Consider the following 21,468-nt stretch of genomic DNA (forward strand, 5'->3'; position numbering starts at 1 on the left):
CACATCTGCATCAAGAGTGTCTTTGAAACCTCTCTGCCTTATTTGTTTAGTAGACTGACTGTTTTCCTATTGGATCTATCTTTTTTTTTTTAACTTAGTCTTTAGGTTAATAATTCTGGATACAGTGAGACTAGTCTGTTTCGTTGTCTTTTTCACAAAGTCTGCTGTTGTGATTCATTGGGCAGCATGAGACTTTGAGAACAGGAAACCAGTGGTCTTTCCTGCTATGTCAGCTGAAGCACAAGATGCAAACAGACAAACAAACAAAATGGCTAGCAAGCTTCCATTGACCTACGGAGCCTCACATTTCCAGACCTCACAGTGCTTCAGAATCCATGTCATGGAGAAGAGGAAGAGTATGATACACACTCAGGATGGAAAGCTAGGACTTGGGTCTTTAATGTAGACTTTAAAACAAATGCAGTCTGGATTATTACAGAGACTGTATCTGTACCCAGAGTAGAAAACACTATGACCAGGATGGCCAGCACCCATCTTTATAGTAGAGAAGAATACGGGGAGCCCCTTATTGTTTGGAGAGACTATTTCAGACTCGGGGTTGCCAGCTTTACAGAATGCTTTCAGTTACAGGAGGGCAGGCACTATGCTCAGAGTTATGGGGTTTATTGGATTTTGACATAGATTCGTCAAGTTTTAGGTCATAGAAGGATGCTAAGAATGTTGATGCTATTGAATGTAGCATCTATAGATCTGATTATAATGAAGAAAAGCAATCACAGGCAAATGTGCCTACGAACTGTACATATTGATCAGCAGAAGAACTTAAATCTTACTGGCAGTTATTTAGTTTCCAAAGTCATCTTCTAAAGAAAACTTTTAGTTCTCGTGGAGGGATGAAAGGGTAAAAGCGCTTCTTTTGTATTATCTCTGAACTATCCCCAAACTTTGATATTTCCCTCAAATCTTCTTTTAACGTGCACAGTGCCATTAATACTACTATCCACATCCTGGCCTTCCTTCTCATTCCTTCTCCAATCTCTGTGGCAACCCAAAGCAATTGTGAAATCCATCCTCTGGCTGAGAAATTTTTAAAGGTGATTTTAAAACATATGCTATAGACAGCCCTGCAGTGGAATGCAGAGCTTAGATGAAAGAGGCAATATCTTTATTTTGACTTTACTGTCAGTACTATCAACTTTACTATACAGCTTTACTATACTTTACTATACTCTAGAGATGTGCTAGAGTATTTATTGTAGAGAAAGCATATACTTTGCTACCAAAATACTCTTTACTCTAGTATCCATGTTACACTAGTTGCTATACTCTCTACTATGCAACAAATAAAACTGACAAATGCTTAGAGGGAATCATAACTTAGTTAATACAGATTTACTGGGTACTAAATAACTGTTAGATGAGAATACCCCTTTTAAAGATATCCGTGGTATATAGTATCTATAAGTACCTCCAGGGAACATAGCAGCAGATCATATCTAAAGACTTCCTCTGGCCTCTGTAAGAATTTGTATACTTGACCCTAGTGATTAAAGCCAAGTTAAACACACACACACACACACAACCACTAGTCCCCTATCCTCTATTATTCGACAATGATAAATTTTATTCAAATTTTGCCTTCTAAAGAATGTTGGCAAAATTGTCTAAAATAAGACAAATGCTCCGACACCCCTCAAAAAATGATGTCTCAAATGAAAGCAGTTCCAAAACACCTTGATCAGGAATTGAGATCAAGAAAAAAATGAGGTCCTGTTGGACTTGCTGACATCCAGCTGTAGGAATTCGTGCAACAGGAGGAAAACTTCTGGAACCAGGAAGGTCATGCTCTGCTTAAAACAGCCCACTCAGAGCCCAGGGCAATAGTGTGATAGGGGAGGAAGTAAGAAGAATGAGAGTTAGAATGATACATCTTTCTTTGGACTTTTTCTTTCAGTATTGAGCACAATCAGTGGCTCAGGTGTAAATCTGTATCAGGGTGGGCGGAGTCCTCTGTAGGACAAATTAAGTTTCTTCTACTTTGGAAGATTCTTTAGGGCAGATCTATTAAACTTGGTATTCAAATCCATGTTTAAAATATATATTATCCTTAAGGAACCATTTTCTCATGTAAAATTGGTGATTTATGTTTACTCATCAGTTCAAGTATAATTACAAGATTTAGAAACGGGGTTTGCTGGATGTGGTGCATAAGAATGAAGTTGACACCTGTTTTTGGTGTTAGTAAGATGTCAGATGTTAGCACTTGATGTGGACATTAAAAAAACTTAAAGTACAGAAAGTTAAACCTGAGTGCTAATATTCCTGAGCAGCATTTGGCCTAAAGTGAATACATTTTTCACTTGTTTTCTGGAAATGAGTTGCAATAGATTAGTGTCTTTTTTTTTTAACTATTATGGAAGGAGATGTTTTAGCATATGAATATCTTTCATTTTTCTTGGTATCATATTAAGATATGCTGCAGGTAACTTAGTTTTTGTGATCTCATTACAACTTGGAATACAGTCTGTTGGACTAGGGATCAGAACACATGCACACACAAATCAATCATACACACACATATGCACACAAATCCCCCCTCTACATTGTGATATGCTTAATCACTTAGCCCAGTTTCCTGCCAGAGATGCTGATGTTTATTGCTGGGACCAAGTATTTTTTATTCACAAACTGAGATGTGTATGGTAAAGCTATCAATACTACGTGCATGCCAAAGGGAAAAAATCCCCTTTAGAATCTATATACCTTATTCTTTCCTTTCTAGATGTTGAGTCCAGTAGCAAACATAAAACTTTCCACTATCATTTAAAATTCTACATTTTTCATTTAGGTCCTCCATACACTTGAAAGAGGATTGAAATCACAACTCCCTGGGCAGCCCGGGTGGCCTAGCGGTTTAGCGCCGCCTTCAGCCCAGGGCGTGATCCTGGAGAGCTGGAATCGAGTCCCACATCAGGCTTCCGGCATGGAGCCTGCTTCTCCCTCTGCCTTTGTCTCTGCCTCTCTCTCTGTTTCTCGAATAAATAAATAAAATCTTTAAAAGAAAAGAAAGAAAGAAAGAAAGAAAGAAAGAAAGAAAGAAAGAAAGAAAGAAAGAAAGAAAGAAAGAAAGAAAGAAATCACAACTCCCCATGAAGAAGAAAACAAATATGGCATTTTTTCTGCATTTCTTTAAGATTTACCAGTCATTATACATGTTTGCCATTCTTCCCACTATTAAAAAAAATGCTAATATGATTTGCCTTCATATATTTACCAGTTCATTCAACAGATGGCCACTGGGTTCCACCTGAGAATTTGCCGGTTGGTTGTCACATTTTTCTCTTCAGGTTTGGTTTTGTGACTGCCATAGGTAACGCCACATTGGGAATTTTCTAAACTCAGTGTTTAGCTGTGTGTTCCTATTCACTGTGACACTCAGAAACCGTATTTTAGTGACTTGCCTCCAAAAAGGGGTAATTTGTGGCCATTTCAGTTCCTAGCACTTCAAAAAGGATTAAAAGTAAGGAGATAGAAACGCTATATATGAGGTTCACCAGTTCAAACCTTCACATCCTGAACTGTGAAGAGACCTGAGACTGGATGTCAGTTCTGACAGTTCTAGGAAAAGCCAGAATTCCAAACTGTTGTTCTTTAGTCCCACATAATTGCCTTATAGGCAAATCCTATAAAGAAAGAGAATCTCCAGAGAGACTACCTATATCCTGTACAATTCAGATTGATTCAGTGGGAACACACAATTCATGTGAGTGCTGAACCTCTAAGCCAACCAAGTCAGGCAGCCTTGACCTACATGTAGGAGACATAGCGTCGTGTCTGAGACCACAATTCACAATCTAATATTAATAAATGTGCTGTGGATGAACTTATCCTTATGTTAGTAATGTCTGTAAGTGTTTTCCTCTTGGTGTATGTCTAGTAGCCAGACAGTTCCACCTTATGTCACTCATCTTTATAGATCATCTCATTCTATGGAATGGTTTCTAGAAACCATTGTAGCTAGCATTCAGGATAAAAAGGGGACACAAATGAATGGCAAAGCAAGTGCATGAGGACCCTCTGTGTTTGGAACCCCTGTTCTGTGGAGCTGGGTGCAAGCCCACGTGTGGGTTCTCCAGAGCTCAAGCTATAAACACCAGATCTGGGTTTGCTGCCTACAGTTAAAGTCCTAGCCATAAGACAAACACCCTACACAAGAGAAATTGCATATATGAAACTTGTCTCTACTGAGCATAATGCAGCCTCTGCCCAGAGCTACAAGGCTATTCTGTGGCTGCCTACACCCAGGTAATAAAAGAGACTGTGTCTGATTAATGTTCTTCCCTAGAAGACCTCAGGCTATAGGACATGAGTTTAGTAGATAGCAAATACCCTTGACACTTACAAACTAGGAACCGCTGTTAATTTATCCTTAGAACAGCAGCAAGGTCAAGTGATAGGGTTTTTTTTTGTTGCTGTTATTGTTTTTACTTTTTGTGCATTGCTTGTGTAGGTAGGACTCTGTTCTCCAGACTTACCTTCCTAAAGGGAAGGATATAAGGAAGATCAGCCCAGGCTGCTGTAGAGGATGGGCTCATTAAAGTTCTCAGAGAGATCACAACTCCTACTACTCTCCACAGTTCGATAGGAACAAGAAGAAGAGCAATCTGGCCATGCTGTAACAGATTCCTACCCCTTACTGTCCGAGTCCCTCTACCTGAGATTGGGGAGGGAGTGCACAAGAGATAGAAGAGGAGGCTCTTTACACTTGGAATAATTAAACACATAAAGAATATTTCAGATGTGCATGTGCACACATGTGCACACAGGACTTTGAAGGGAGCAGAGTAATCAGATTTACCATGGAACTCCAAAATACCTATAATAAACTAAAAATAAAGCTCAGTTTATTGTGGATATGTAATATTCTCCTAAATGTAGAATTCTATACGATACTATTTTATTGCAGTTTTATACTAATGATAAACATCTACTTAGTGCATCATAAGTAAATTATGGTTATCCATAAAAATGAAAATGTTTCAGCCTAGCATATGGGAAACCACCCATCCACAACTTGAGGCATTATTATCTTCCTTTTGTCTGTAAAGATAATATCAGCCAAGATAGGAGCTGGTTTATGATTCATACTTAAGAAAGGGAAGATAAAATAGCTTGGCAGTTATTTGGAATGAGCTGAGAAATAGTAAAGACCCTGGCTTAGAATTATATTGTTTTAATTTAACTAGGAATAGGGAAGTACAGTTCATTTACTTTAATGTTCATTACTACTCACCCCCAAATTCAGTCCTCTATAACTCTTGTTTTCAGAATGAAATAACATACATTTGAGATAACTTTGCCACAAACACCATATCATACACATCCTGGCAACACCTGAATAGAAAATCACCATGTTACTCTGCAAACCACCTGGCCCTGGCGCCAAGCCTTGGAAATTGCATCGTATTAATTATAAGGATATTTTGTAACTAATAATCATACTAATAGAAGTTAGAAATACTTTGTACATATTGTTTATCCTCCTTAATATCAGAAAAGTCCATTTCAGGATTGAAAGTTGTTTACTTTAAATGGACAGGTTATGTACTCTCTGAAAACCTAAAAAACTGTTGTTTGGGCTCATCCACAAAATGATAAACACTTTCAAAAACTTTATGAGACCACTCTCATAGTACACTCTCTGAGTATCACATGACTCACATGACTCAACAGTGAAGGAAAATTAGAGACATAAAAACGATCCTAGCGTCAATTCTGCTTTTCAAAGTTTATAATTCCAAGATGTGGGAGAAATCTATCATTTTAAAAACACCTAACCATGCAAGGTCCTATCACATCATGTTGAAATAAAGTAGACTTTACTTAGCTTACATTTTGGAAGGGGAGGAGACTTAGTAAGGAAACTGACACACAGATAATTCTTTACATAAATTAACTCAGTCTATTTTCTCGAAGCGTTCAATCTTTGGGAGTTAACCAAAATAAGAATTAAAATGGAGTCAAACAAATGTGACAGAAATAGTTCTCTACTTTCAGAAAAAAGGGGTGTATGGACCCCTCTCCACTGCATAGAACATAGTATAAACACTGTCAAGACCCACCCACAAAGCCTCTACTCTTATAGAATTCTGGTTGCTTCCTACTTGATGCTGACAGATTGCAGTTTCTGAACATCCTTTTTAAAATGGCAACAGGCCAGGATCCCCTTAGTAGCTAAGAGAAGCTCTCATCAGATACCCAGCCGCTCTTCTTCCATGTTTTCAGGTATTTGCAACTAAAATCACACACACGAAAAAATCATAAAAGCATTGATCAGTGAATACAGCTGTTATAAGTGGCCTTAGCATGCAAACTAAATTTAAAAAAAAAAAAGGCATGAGAAATAGAAAAGTTAAAATGAAGCCAAATATCCAGAGCCCTAAGTCAGTATCCTAACCTTTGTCTTATATTTGAGGCTAGGAGGAGGTAAATAAAACACAACGGGATCCAAGAAGAGCTGACCTCAGATTATCTCCCAGAGTAAAAAGCAAAGAGCAAAGGCTAATGAAAAGCAACAAAAAATTTGCTTTCTCTTAAGTGATATAGCAAAGCATATAAAGCAAAGAATGAGTTGATATGTCATCTAATGTTCTTTTTAATTTGTTCACTTTTATGAGATGATGTTTAAGTTTGGTTTAATGATGGAACTCTAAAAATTACTGAGCAGTATATTTCTTGTGACACAGTAGTAGCAACAGTGCCACATGAGAGCTTTCAAGCCACTCCAACATGTCTATTTTTACTTGCTCCTTTTCACTCTCCTATGATGTCATTCTAGAAAAAAAAAAAAAAAGAGCCTACAAATCGGAGACGTTATGTGACTTGCCCACAGTGCCACAGCTACTATTGGAACTGAGAGCTTCTGACTCTTTGCAGTGCTCTTACAGGGAAAGAACAAAAGAGAACTTTTTAACATAAATACAGTTTACTTTCAAAACTTACTAAATAGATTTTGTGATTCTTCCATGGTGCAGTTTCAACAACATCCATAATTTTAAAGCATATTGAGAATGCTCCTATAGAGCTCAAGAAACTGTTTATATATTAAAAAACTAATAAACTCTGGCTAAGTTGAGAAATTACACAGGGATAGACTTTGGGTCAACATAAAGATTTTACAACAATTAAAACTGGTCCAAAAATGGAAGGAAATTGGCTAAGATCCCCAGCATCAGAGTTGCTCAAGTAGAAACAAGAGCTTCTTGAATCTCTTAGGGAGTATGCTAAGACAGTGACATCTGAGTCCCCTCTCCACTTGAGAGTCTAAGAATCAGTGTCTTGTTGTGGACTATCTTTAGCAAAACAACCAAAGAATTCTCTTAAATCTCTTTGAAGTTGCAAACACTTATTAAGACCAGGAAGAAGAAATTCATTCCCAGAACCTCAAGACAAGCTGATCCGGTTCTGAAATTAAATAAGTCACTTCTTCAATAGATAGCTGCTTTTATCACATTCTGTCCACATTGTGAAATAGAAAGATATTTAAGGAAAGCATTTCTCTCTAAGAACCACAGAGCTAGAGATAGACACGTCTTGTATGCCTCTATATCCAGATATTTAAAATTACATACTGACGTCAAACTTCTGGGAAGGTACAAATCTGACAAAATTCGCTGGGTTGTAAAAGGGGGAATAAAATAGCAAGAGTGAGGCACCTGCAGGTAGAAGGGCTTGCTTTGATTATTTTAAGAACAAAATGTATGCTTCCCTGTCTAGATAGGAGAAAAACTGCTCCATGTAATATGGTATCCCATGGTGTCTCAATATAAAATACTTGAGAGGGTGATTTTTAAGGGCATCCCAATAACACCAGCAACTTCAGTCGCTACTTAATTTATTTTTCTTTTTGGCCTTCATCACATATAGCAATCAGTTTATGCTCTGAAATATGAAGACGGCACAGCCACTAGAATCCTATCCAATCCAGGACTGTCCCCACCGTTGTTCTTTCTTATTCGTAGACTTTCACATCATTTCAGAATATAAAGATATGTCCTTCAAAACTCTGTCATTTAAGTGACTTCCATGGATGAATGAATTAGGTGTTTTATAAAAAAAAATCTTTTTTCATTTATAATACATCCTCACAATTTCCAACTGCATCATGACAGGAAAAAAAAGGAAATTCTCTATTTCTGTAGATATTCTTCAGGATTTATAGAGTTTAGTGGATAAGGGGCTGGTTTGTCAAAATAGCCATTTGGTGAATATTCTTTAAAGATAATGAATGAAGTTACAGTTCCTAAGGAAGAACGTGAGGACAAACACATATACGTGTAGTTGGAAGCTTTACTACGCCATGTGTACATCATGTAATTTTGAGGTGATCCGAGCTCCTAGGGTGGTAGTGACAGACGTACAACATACAACCCTCCATACAGTGTTCTTTCCTTGCACATTTTCATAACGACCATTAGAGTAACGATTACCCCATCCTTCATGTTGACATCTCTGGAATATATTGTGACAACCCAAGTTTCCAAAGTACATCCATCTTCTCACCTGATCTCATTTTCCTTGATAAAGAATTTTAATAAGTTACCCAAAGTTAAATAACAATAGCACATGATCTTGTATGGGTTCAGGCTCATTCTCGGTCTCCACTTTCCTTCATGTCTCATGGAATTCAATCAATTGTCTGGTATTTGATCTTTTTTATGGGAGCCAGTCACTGAAATTATGCCAAAGGGTGATGAGGGACAGACTCTAAGCTCAATTAACTAGATGGTAGTCTCAAAAAAGACAAAGTCTAATAAGAAAAGATCATAGCAGACACCATGTAAAGGAAAAGGAAATAAATTTAACAACTCCTACATACCAAGCGCATGTTTATGAATATGTTTCCCCCAACAAATCCTTGGTGGTGTTACTGTCTTCACCTGGACACATGGTGCTGCTGAGGCTCAGGTGGAATAGGAGCGCATCATTGCCCCATTCCCAAACCCACGCTCCTTTCACATGCTGCCTTGTTTCTCTCCAGAGATACCACAAGCTCTACTTAGAGGTATACTAAGAAAGAAAATCCCATCTTTGGCCTACCTATGATTCCCTGTTTTGAAAAACATAGTTTCTGATATCTCATTTCCCCAACTTTCCTAACCCTCCCCCCTTTTATGACCCCTTAAGGGCTTTTTTTTTCATTTTCGTAATAATTCTTGTTAATACCAAATTTTGTACTGCCCCAAACATGGTGTTGGCATGTAGCCAACAGGGGAGTGGAGACACCACAGATGCCCATGATACACTTTCCATGATTCACTACAGCTGATGAAAATGACCCACGCCATGCGCTTGCATGAACCCCTCAGCTCTACGTCTGTCTTCAGTTCACTGCAGCTCTGACAAAATAGATAAGAGGAGAGTTTTGTCCCCCTTACACAGCAAATGTTACTCCCCTTTGGCTTAATCCTTACCATAAATTTTAAGCTCATTTCCATGAACGCCCCAGTATATCAGACAGTTGATAGTGTCTTGTGAGACCTGAGGAAAGGGTTGGCCAGAACTGAACTTGACTTTAATACAAGACCATGTTCTATTATTGTTTAACTTTGGGTATTTCTCCCCTAGGAGGAGGACAGAGGAGAACTAACCAGCTCCAGGACCAAGGTAAGAGGGGAGTTTTCTTTCAAAAGAATGGGTTCCATCCATTTGAAGGAAACCCCTCCCCCACCTATTTTTCAATCCCTTTTTCTTTGTACATTTATATTTTTTAACCCACGCCTTAGGAAACCAGCTTGCCACCTGTGAGTGATAGTTACGTGGACATCCCCTTACAAATGTTACAGCAAGAAAAAATAAAACCGTCCCAAAAGTCGTATCAGTTATATGCTAATGCATTTATGTTTTCCATCATCATTAAATATCAGTGTCAGCCTTCCATTAAGGATCAATCTCCTGCACCAGCCTTAAGAAATTGCCATCAGCTGTTAATTTCTCCCTACATAGACTATGGATGGTGACTGATAATCAAACCATAATGGGTAATGGGGTTACAAATACATTAAAATTAAAATCTAGAGTGTTTCCATAGAAAATATATTATTCTTAAGCAATTTTTTATTAAAAATTGTTTTAATTAAAAGCAGCAGCTGATAGAATGTAAATGATAATTTGGAGTATGTGCAGGCTAGACTTTGGGTGCACAGCAGTACAGACTTGATGAGATGTTTAAGGTGCCATATGAAACCCAGACAGAAAAATGAGGAAGCGGAGCTAATACTGTCCTGAGCAGGGTTTCTCCACGTGTCAAGCGCCTTCTCAGGCATCACTTCCAAGGGGTTTCCATTGCCACCTCTCACCTTCTGTGTTGGCTCTGGAAGTCCTCAGTATTCGCCCTGTGTCACATCGCTCCTTCCAGGGGAGAGAAATCCCAGGCAAGAAACAAGTGAGAGAACCTAAAAGCATCCAGAACTTGAGATATTAGAAGAAAGTGGGGTGGGGTGGGGTCACGAAGCGACAGCTTCCAGACCCCCTGCAGCAACCCTTCTGTCATCCTTGCCCTCCAGGGAGACCGGGTCTTGTGGGACTCCGTCCGTTTTAGCGAAGCTTGATCCTCAAGAAGAGAATCTTAGGAAGGAGAGGAAATGTGCAAAAAGAATGAGAATTCAGAAAAAAAAAAAAATGAGACTTCAGGCCATTTGTTGCCAGTGTCTTTCAGAAACACAGTTCTGGTCATTTTGTTACAAGTACGTTTAGAATCACTTTCCAGTTGTATTGTCAGGGTTTTTTCACAAAAGAAAATAACTTCAGATGGATACGTTTTTGTTGGAGACTGTTGTGGTAGGAGCCGGACCCACAGCAGTCCTGCCATTAGGAAGGCCCATGAGTGGACGCACAGGAAATAGAAACTTGATTTTAACAGCAACGTACACTCCTTTTGTATGTAATATTTGCCGTGGTCACGCAGTAGACACCTAAGCAGTAGACTCTTAGCAGATCATGCATTTTGTCATCAGAAGTCAGATAGAACCTAATTTTTAGGTTCCCATCCCTGACTCCCTTGGTTAAAAACACAGGATATGCGGGAGGCACATTATTCATTCCTGAATTTTAAGGTGCCAGATGGCTGGATTGCCTGAGCAGCCACACAGAGAAGGAGAAGCATCACAGTACTGTTCAGTGGACCATTTATGTACTAGAATGTGGTTTCCACACTGACATTAGTTCTGATTTGTTGTTTGATTGAATTTTATGAACTATTTCATGGCAGTCTCATTCAGGGAAGGAATTAGTGGTCATTCTGCAGTGACTTGGTTCTGTTAGGTAATTTGAACTTGAGATGAAACACCGTTTTTGTTTTTTTGCTGTGTCATGTTGCTCTGTAAAGTGAAAAATACTGATCTCCTATTAATTGCATTCAATTTATTAGGTATATTAAAAGTAGTGAATGGAAGTGCCCAGGCTGGTAGCTTAAGAAGTACCCAAGTACTTCTGTCAAGGAGCAAGTAACTGAAAGGCGGCGTGCCATGCTCTAGTATTAACACCACTCTAAGCAAATGTTGGTGAAACTATTTTAAGAATTTAAACTTTTGGGTTTTTCTTCCCATTTAAATTGTTTAATAGAAACAAATGAGAGACTTTATTTCTGTTTTGAAATATCGTTGTGAGCCCTGCTGCCCTCACAGATAAGAAGCTTTGTTTCACTTTGTACAGCATTAACTTAAAAGCTTTAAAGACACACTGACTTAGAATTCTTAAGTTTTGGTTATTTTCAGAGAACAGATGAGCCACCTGTGTTCCTAGTTAGGAGGTTCACACAGCTTTCTTTTGAGTTCTCATTAGCTTAGAATCCCTTCTTCTAGAAGACCTGTTTTTATCACTCAGTTTCTTTTTCTATTTATGCTATTCTCGCACCTGACCAAAATCCAACCCAAAAGGTTGGGTAGGCAAACAAGCAATTAAAAGACACTTTAAGTTCTATACAAATATTGGTCTACTGCAAAGGAACCTGACACCCTGGTGTCAGGTAAAACAAAAATTGATCCTTTTATTTTTTCTGTTAAGAACTTGGTGGGAAATTCAACGTATTTATAGATAAAGATTCTCTAGACATATTTAGTGAATTAAGTATATATTTAAATACACAGCACAGTAAAATAAATTTTAATAAGGTTAAACCAGACAGAGTTAGCATTTAATATGCGGATGACAAATGTAATTATTTCTCTACTGTACCGAACTATAGTGTTCTCAGTAGTAAATTTAGTAACAGAAGAATTTTATAAAAGTGACATTTATTTGCTACATTTAAATAGGTTAGAACAAAAATGATTAAAAAGACCATTATGTGGGATTTTTAGAGTTTAGTTGCATCTGATTTCACCTAATGGTCACAACAAGCTTGTATCTGATTTTATCAATTAGTATTTTTTCCTTGCCCAGCTGCCGAAACTGAGCTGGTAATCCTTTTATTTTAACCATCTATAACCTCACTGAAATAGTATCTTAGATATTTTGTTTATACAATGGACAAAATGTTTGCCATTATTCAAAAAGAAGAGCTAGCATCATTTATTCTTCATGTCCCTCTTGTCAGTATTTAATAGATCGTTTGGGTGCCGTTTGCTTTGTTTCATTTTATTTCACTTTGCTTTAAAACCCTCCTCACCAGTAGGTCTTCCCCAAATCCATCAGGTGGCATGGCTGAGGACTCCCTTTAATGGTTCAGCACCCTATTCTTTCATCTTGATGGGCTGCTTGAAAAGGAGCACCTTATGTTAATCACGAAGATTATCAATCCTCCACGTAGCTCACCCCCACTCCCCCCGCCCCGGTTCTCATAGTTTTTGCCCTGCCTTGTGGCTGAGAATAGTGTAAAATACCCTCAAACATAGTTGCTGTGCTCCACGAGGGAAGACTCCAAGTAAATGTGAGCATTCCAGACAATAGGTAATTTATAGAAGGAGATAGGTCGAGTCTAGAGTACCTGGGAGAGACCTCATAAAAAAGTTTCAGATGTACCAGTTGATAACATTAGTTGAATGAGTAAGTCCATGAGTGATTATTGGAAAATAGTAAAGCCTGTAGAAAAGCTAAGGTGGGAAAAAAAAATTTCTGATGAAGGTTCTGTCATGAGATTGGAATCTATTGTGAATAGATTTTGGGACTCTAAGGAATCTAGCCTGGGGGAGGCAGAAAAGATCTCTTTGGGAATTGGGGTGGTTAAGAGACTGGGCTTCTGAGTTAGAAGGATGCAGGTTCTAATCCTGCCTTTGCCATTGACCAGCCATGTGGATTCAATTAGGACTCCATGAGGACTCCATGAGAATGTGAAAAACTTGGGGCAACGCCTCAATCAAATATAATTAAATTTTAAGTATACATTAATATACATTAGTTGAACTGTCAGGAAAACTAGAATAGAGTCATATCTTGGACTCAGTCAGGAGTCCCAAAGGTGTTTGACAAAGTGATGTAAACAGGCAGAGAAGTGTGGCCATACTCTGGGTAGCTGTGAACAGATTGTGAGTCAGTGGATCTTGTCTCAGGTGATAAAGGCTTTGACTCAGGTGTTACCTATATAATGGAAATGCACATATAAATTTGAGAGAGCCACTTTCAGAAAAAAAAAAAGTTCTCAATGGCTACCTGGCTATAGGAAAGGAGTGGAAATGAAAATTCGAAGACAAGATTGAGTTTCTGTGGTTGGGCTTTATTATTTGTATTTAGATTTCTACTTTTTCTGTGAAACATTTTCTGATCCATTATACTGAAGCTTCTTTCTGATAACATTCTTGGGATTCAACATTTCCTGTCCTAAAAGATCAGAACTAGAGACCTAGTATGTGTCAAAATAGACCTATCTAATTCCAACCTTGGGAACGAACAGTATCAGTATCCAATCAAATCAAGTCAATGTAAAGTTTATTGGTATGGCTTTTTAAGGAAAGTTATCTACTGTTCTTCCTTCTTGAATATTTAGGGGGGGATCCATTTCAAGTGATAAGACCACATGCCTCTGAAGTCTTGCCTCAGCTCAAGAAGTATTTTAGCCAGAGGAGACAGGGGATATATCAGGCAAAGCTTAATCAGGGATCACCCCCAGGAAGCCTGACAAAGAGGAAAAGAAAATCCCCCTTGGAGAGCCGTAGAAGGGATGAATACATAGTGTAGCTATCCAGGAAAGGGTACCCACAGAAAGCAAAATTATCCCAGTCCTGTGGGAAAGAGCACTGGCAGGAGGCAGAGACCTGCATCTCAGCTGGGACTTGGAGAGCAAGCCCACCTAACCTTCCTTCGACCTGAATGACCACAACCATCAGATGAGGAGGATTGAGACAACCTCTGATCCCCATTTTGATGCCAAGATTCTAGTTCTTTAAGGCAACTGATGGACATTTTTAACAATCAGCAAAGGAAGGAAAAAGGAAACACTATTGGTTAGACTTTTGGAAATTAAATAAAGGAAATAAGGAGAGTGGTCTAAGATAGAGGAATCCAAAGTCAGGGACACAATAGAGGTCACCCAACAAGTCTGCATGAAGGGCATCTGCATGAGAAACCAAGTACTGCTGAGCAGCACACATACACACAGTGAATGGTGGCAACCACCAGCTCTTGTATTTCGGAAATTTTACTTGAGCATAGTAACAATCACAACAAGAGTGATGTGCAGAGGTGACCTGAATCACTTCAAATCTATAGGTAGCTATGGTCCCATCTTGAAACAAAGCCCTCTTTTATATGATTCCATCACAGAAAATGATAATAAAAATGGGGTGGCTTGGGGTGAGGACTGTACCTCATATCATCTCAAACAGCACCCCAAGGCCACCACAAGTGGTGGTAAAATAAAATTTACATGATTTAATATGAATAATGCATATTTTCTCAATATTATGTAAGGGTAACCAAAAGTATCTTTCAACAGTTTTTGTTTTTAATTTTTATTAATGTAACATACAGTCTTTTAAAAAAAGTCCTGGGGGCCTCTGGGGGCTCAGCTGGTTGAGCATCTGACTCTTGATCCAGTTCAGGTCCTGATCTAAGGGTTGAGACTTCAAGCCTTGCATTGGGCTCCAAGCTGGATGTGGAGCCTACTTTAAAGATTTTTTTAAAAAGCAAAAACAATGCCATGCACGTGATGTGCTTGCAGAGTGATCACAGATTGAGGCTAGTACCTTGGAAGTTTATTCCCACCAAATCATAGTCTTAAAACTGCCTCTCTATGAAAATTCTGGAGCAACTATTGGCTATAGAAATATTTGTATTTCCCTTCCATTAATAGACATAAGTGAAAATGGTCATTAATTAATTTTAAAATAAGTGTTCCTAGAATCTGGAAGAGATATTTTTTTTATCTGTATTCATGATTGTCTTTCTAAGTTTTGTGGATCCCCTGAAATCATTATGCCCATCTATCCATAGTTTTTAAGGGCTTCTAAAAGAGTTGCCTAGTGCAAAAGAGGATAGAAAATTCTGCTCTGTGACCTAAAATTGACAGAATCATGAAACTAAACTTCATGAAGTAATTGTAAGGATTACTTTTTTTAAAAAAGTTTAACACTAAAAACAATTAAATTTTTCATTTATCACAACCTCTACCTAGTATTCTAAATCACTGGCAGACATCCTCACAAAAATCAGAGTATTTCTTCAAAGAATCACATTCCTCAGACCTAGGCCTCCAATAACAATTAGTCATACAAATTTCAAAGAACACACACTTTAGGGACACCTGGGTGGCTCAGTTGGTTAAGCATCTGCCTTTGGCTCAGGTCGTGATCTCAGGGTCCTGGGATCAAGTCCCAAGTCAGGCTCCCTGCTCAGTGGGGAGTCTGCTTCTCCCCTTCCTTCTGCCCCTCCTCCATATTCTCTCTCCCTCTCTCCCTCTCCCCCTCTCAAATAAATAAAATCTTAAAAGAACACACACTTTAGAGATAATTTCTGGATTCTAACTCTGTTTCTACACAATTTATGTAGCTGTCTTTGACTCACTTGGTGTATGAAATACAAAGGACTTTATACACTAAATTAATTGCATATATGTCATCCAAAATCCAAAACAGACAATAAGCCCTTCCTTATCAAGGTGGCTTTCAAATGCTCATTATACATGTTGGGTCTGAATTGTCTTTCCACCGGAAAAAAGAATTTTCCCTCCTAATTTCAAGATCAAATTATCAATTGGTAATGTCATTTCTGTGCAAGTCTTACCTGTCATTCGGTAAGCAAACTGGAATTAAAACTTAGTATCTTTTCTAAAAACATTTGCATATACAGAGCAATTTAGCCCAAATCCTGCCTTTGGAAGGAAATGCACAGGTCCAATGAAGCAAAAAGCCTTGTGCTTGTTTACTGGAAGGGATAATTTGGGAAGAAAACTCAGAGCACAAGTTAAATCAAAGACAGTGTGGCATTTATAATTCTGAGAACCAGTTACTCTTCTAGGCCTTAAACAGCTGATCAAGGGTAGAACTTGATGGGATGAACATTGGGTGTTATGCTATATATTGGCAAATTGAACTCCAATAAAGATACAAAAAAAAAAGGTAGAACTGTGGATGCAAATGCTTTTCCTTAAGATAAGATTTTCACCTCCTTATCATTTGACAGCCTATTGATTTTTAGTTATTTTCTTGATAAATATTTTCAGATATTTATTTATTTTCTTTCTAACTAATTCTTAGTTATTAATGGACTTTCTACAAAATTCTGAGGTTGTTGTAAATTCTCAGTGTCATGACTAATTTCCTCCAAATACCTTTATTTGGGGGTACATCATTGATTACATGCAAAAGTAAAACCCTATATGGTCCATACTCCCCCCTTCTATCTCCTTTTGATCCGTTAGGGTAGGCTTTCGTGTATGAACCCTTGTGACAATGGTGGCAATGCCAGTATGTAAATAAGAGAACCAGTAGTCTGTGCAGAGTTGGTTATTATCCATTTTTCATGAAATTACTATTTTCTTAGTAGAATGGTTCTAGAAATGTTTCTGTATGTACTTATGTGCTGTAACAAAGTTTAAATCAAATGAGTTTCCAATCTGGAATTTTAGTTTAATTTCAAAAAAAGGGATATAGTCAATATGTGGTATGATGAAAGATTTTTTTTTAATTGCGTTTTTTTTTTAATCCTGCAAAAAATGAGGACTTTTTTTCTCTACTGTTTGGGGAGAAATGTAGTTGCCAGCCATGAAAACTCTTTTCCTAAAAAACAGAAGTATATACATATTTTTTCTTTTTAATGGTCCACTTAGCAGGACTCAAGTCTACTCATCATCACATTCATTTAATTCAGCCTAAGGGGAAAAGCTCACCTTGTCTATGTAAATATGTGTGAAGCAGCAAATCTTCTCTCCAGGCCACTGAGAGTTCTATTAACCACCTGCAGACCCTGTCTGACAGGGCAGGCCCACTAGTTGATGCATTACTCAGACTCCTCTGCCTGACCTGTTCCCTTCAAATAAGGCAGAACCTTTGTAAAAGCAAGTACATCATCACACATCACTGGGAGCAAGGAATGCTTTCCTGGCATCCTTAAGAGTAATTCCTAAATTCTACCTCTTCCTCATTTCTTTGTTTGTCTGGTTGGGTTGTTTTTTTTTGTTTTTTTGTTTTTTTTTTTATCCAAAATACGATATATGTTGGTTTGAATAAAACAATTCTTTTAGGCATTATAAAATAATTAAAATTATAAAAATAATTGAAGTTTTTTTTGTTTTTACTGATTATTAAAGTATCACTTATTGTAGAAAATTTTGGATAGGTGGGAAGGCATAAAAAGCAAAATACAGTCCAAACTAATCATAATCTCTATGTCCAAAGATAGCTCTGTGTTGTATGTTTTTCCAATATTTTTAAATTAATGTGTCTCCCTCTCTATATATATTTTTATTCTTGAAATCATAGTGAATATACAAATTTGCTTCTTTTTTTCACTTAACATTATACTATAATCATTTTTGCTTGACATTAAAAACTTTGGTCATAAAACGTTCAGCATACAAAGTACTGGTGCTTATCAATACCATCACCTCAGGAACTTTGTAAACATATAGACACACTTCCACTGATTCAGAGGAACCTGACGGCAGCAACATCGGGCCTGAGCATCTGTATTTGTGATGGTGGTTCTATATGCAAATCAGGCTTGAAAACAACTGCTGCCCCCCCCCCACCCCCCCATCCCCGTCCATTTCATTCTCCCCTTCTGGTGGGCATGTAAATGGTCTGCCATGTATGCTATAGAAATAAACTATGAGGTTCATTCAGTTACTCCTATTAGCATCATTGATTAACTATTAGAACTGATTTCTCAAACGAGAATTATTATTAACCAGTAATATTAATATTAGTCATTGGTATCATTATCAACACTGTCAGTAATTTCCAAGAACAAGAACTGTGTTTAACCTTTTGTTGTGTGAAGTCCTCTTACTTCTTTTTTAGTTCTTCATTCAATCACCAGTGGATGAGGACGCATATGTTCATATGTTATTCAGTCCCTGACTATATTGAACATTGTCTTTACTTTTGTCTTTCACAACATGAGTGGCAGAGAATTGAATCAGCATTGTTTTAATTCACATTAGTTTAATTCCGAGCCAAGTTGAATTATTTTTGTATGATTTTTAGGTCTTTCTGTGTAAATCATCTATCAACAGGCTTTGTGGCTTTTAAAGGGATTTTCTCATCTGTTGACACAGTGTCTCATGATTCACACAATTTTTAAGTTTTTAAAAAATATGTTAGGATTTATTGGGGACTAGGAGAATAATTTCCTAACATCATTCAGGTACTATTCTGGATATTTGAACACCATGTTTAGGGGCTCCTGGATGGCTCAGTCAATAGAGCTTGTGACTCTTGATCTCAGGGTTGTAAATTCAAACCTCACATTGAGTGTAAGGATTACTTAAAATCTTTTAAAACACACACACACACACACACACACACACATATATATATATAGAGAGAGAGAGAGAGCGAGCTAGAGAGAGAATGAGAGAGACTTTAGAATGAAGAGAGCATTCCAGTTGAGAAAGCACAAGCCTAAAAGTGATGAGACTTTCTCATGTGTATATAACTAATGGATCCTTTCCTATAAGGATAATAAAGCAGTAGCAAAATCACACAGTAAGTTAAGATAAACTGCACCAGGTCCATACAGTATTGAATCCCGGCCAGCAATGAAATAGTCATCCTGTTAAGTAAAATGGTATTTTATTTTTTTAAAGATTTTATTTATTTATTCATAAGAGACATAGAGAGGCAGAGAGACACAGGCAGAGGGAGAAGCAGGCTCCATGCAGGGAGCCCAATGTGGGACTTGATCCGAGGACTCTGGGATCACGCCCTGAGCCAAAGGCAGATGCTCAGCCACTGAGCCACCCAGGCATCCTGGGATTAAGTTTGTTTTAATCAGACTAAACAGGATATTACAAATTATTTGTTCTATGAACTACATACATCCTAAATATTCTGTGTGCAGATGTTAACTCAGTGTAGGGCTGGTATATCAGTCCTTTATAATAATATTCTCAAACCCAGGAAATCATAAAAATACTAAACTCAAACTTAAAATGTTCCTTATAATGTAGATATTTGTTACGTGTAAATTTTAAAACCTTACCAACAGAAAAATTACAAGTAATATGGTCCAGAAGTAAATATAATGAGTAAGGCATAAATTAAGCATAAAAGCATATCCAAACATAGAATTGAATGATGAGTTACATATGAAAGGGTGGAAGAAATCAATGACTTAGTCTGAATTAAGATGCTTTTAACAAGAAAGTCTTTGCATTAGATGAATTTATCCCATATCCATAAATGGGAGATGTTTAGCTCTGCCACTTCCAGTTCTAGAGCTTTTGTTATGTGTGATCTTTCAACAGGAGCCTCACTAACAAAAATGGGTCCCAGGAGCTAGCACAGTGAGGTATGGATTTTCATAATCCCAAGCTTAATCGAAGGAAATTTCAGGTATGACAACCTCGGGTAGGTTTCCTGAGGTCCCAGAATTTGACTCGATGAGCATCTTCCTTCCACCCTACGTCAAGATCCCTGCCATCTCACTACTATTAAAAAGGAAACTTGAAGAAGGTTTTTTTCTTACCTAGAATTCCCCAAAGGTACAAATGGCAAAGGCAAGAAATAAGTTATTGGAGTCCTACCTCGGTCTATTAAAGGTCATTGTCACCACACCTGAGCTCATAACTGTGGTTCGCCCTCATCCAGCAAAGGTGTAGTCATTTACCGTTTCTTCCTCTCCTTCCATTTTTAAATGAAAACAATCCACTCAATGGAGTTTATCTGTAAAAGCTGCATTTCATAGAATAAAAGGAATAATTAATGTAGGGAATCAGCATATTTTTATTCTCCCTTATCCTCTTGGCTGACCATTTTTTAGGCTTCTCTGATGTTTAATCAGAACCAGAATATCCTTCATTAATCCATGTTTCTGACATCGATTGTGAGATCTATGTCTGAAATGTGTGAAGGGGATTGCAAAGCAACAATAAAACGTTCTGTAGCAAGGACCTGCCTGCTCCATCCCTCATTTACCCCATACTTAGGACTTCCTTAAGCTTGCTTACAATGACTCCTTCATGGTTCCTTTTTCTCTTGCCTTTTTTAAAAAAAAAGAATACTTTCAAATCTATTCTAGCAAAATGAGTGAAGTAACTTTGTGTATTTGTTAAAGTCACTTGATGATTCTTATTTTTAATAACGTGAAAGCAATGGGTTTCATAAAATAGAGCAGATGTTCACATGTGGTTTATGCTGCAGTTGAAATGGCAATCTACGGAGGCTGCTAGACCTGATTAGATAGAGAAATTACATCTGTAGTCAGACTATTGTAGAAAACAGACAGGTTTAACATGCAAAAAAATCTTGAATACCTGAAGACTCTTTCTGAATATTGATTACAAGTGCCGTCCATGCATCATTGAGAAAAGTAAATTTACATATAATAGTATCGAGTGGACTTTATCAAGGGGCCACATTTTTCTGGAAGGAAAACATGATTAATTATGATCTGGGCAGTGACTTACCTACTGGTCATGTGTATTGTATGAACCAAATATTGATGTATACACACACACACATACGGATAGCAGTGTGAAACTAAACTGTTTTTACATGGCCTATTAGATGGTATTAGAAAGACAATGTCTTAGAATAATTTTGTAGAAAGCTTTATTCCAAACAGTTTTCTCAACCTGAAGCTTTTTTTCCTTATCCATTCCTTTATTTTGCCTTTTGTTTTCTCCTGTGCTGTGGAACTGTCTTTGGATATGGCTAATAACCCTGTTAAATAACCCTCTCATGAAATGATTTCAGTTTTATCAAAGGAATGGTCTAAACCAACACATGAAACTATTGGGATACCACTTCATTAAAACGGATCTAATATGAATGTTTTAGGCTAAAATAAAGTGGATTATAAAAATAATTTTCTCCAAAATAAAAAATTTTAGTAGTTCAGTTTAAATCACAG

At 37.5% G+C, this 21,468-nt stretch overlaps 1 protein-coding gene across 12 annotated transcripts in view; it reads left to right on the forward strand.

The window, feature by feature from the left end:
- Positions 1-21,468, forward strand: part of GRIA4 (glutamate ionotropic receptor AMPA type subunit 4) — a 374,556-nt gene that overhangs the window by 336,453 nt on the left and 16,635 nt on the right. For 4 of the 12 annotated variants that reach the window (XM_077893292.1, XM_077893294.1, XM_077893295.1 and 1 more), the window contains exon 15: positions 9,589-9,627. The exons of the other annotated variants lie outside the window; for them this stretch is intronic. In XM_077893292.1, the coding sequence (XP_077749418.1) occupies positions 9,589-9,610 (22 nt within the window). In that variant the 3' untranslated portion in view covers positions 9,611-9,627. The remainder of the gene's footprint in view (positions 1-9,588; positions 9,628-21,468) is intronic. 12 annotated transcript variants of the gene reach the window in all.

Source organism: Canis aureus, chromosome 3, assembly GCF_053574225.1.
Source record: "Canis aureus isolate CA01 chromosome 3, VMU_Caureus_v.1.0, whole genome shotgun sequence".
Taxonomy (NCBI): Eukaryota; Metazoa; Chordata; class Mammalia; order Carnivora; family Canidae; genus Canis; species Canis aureus.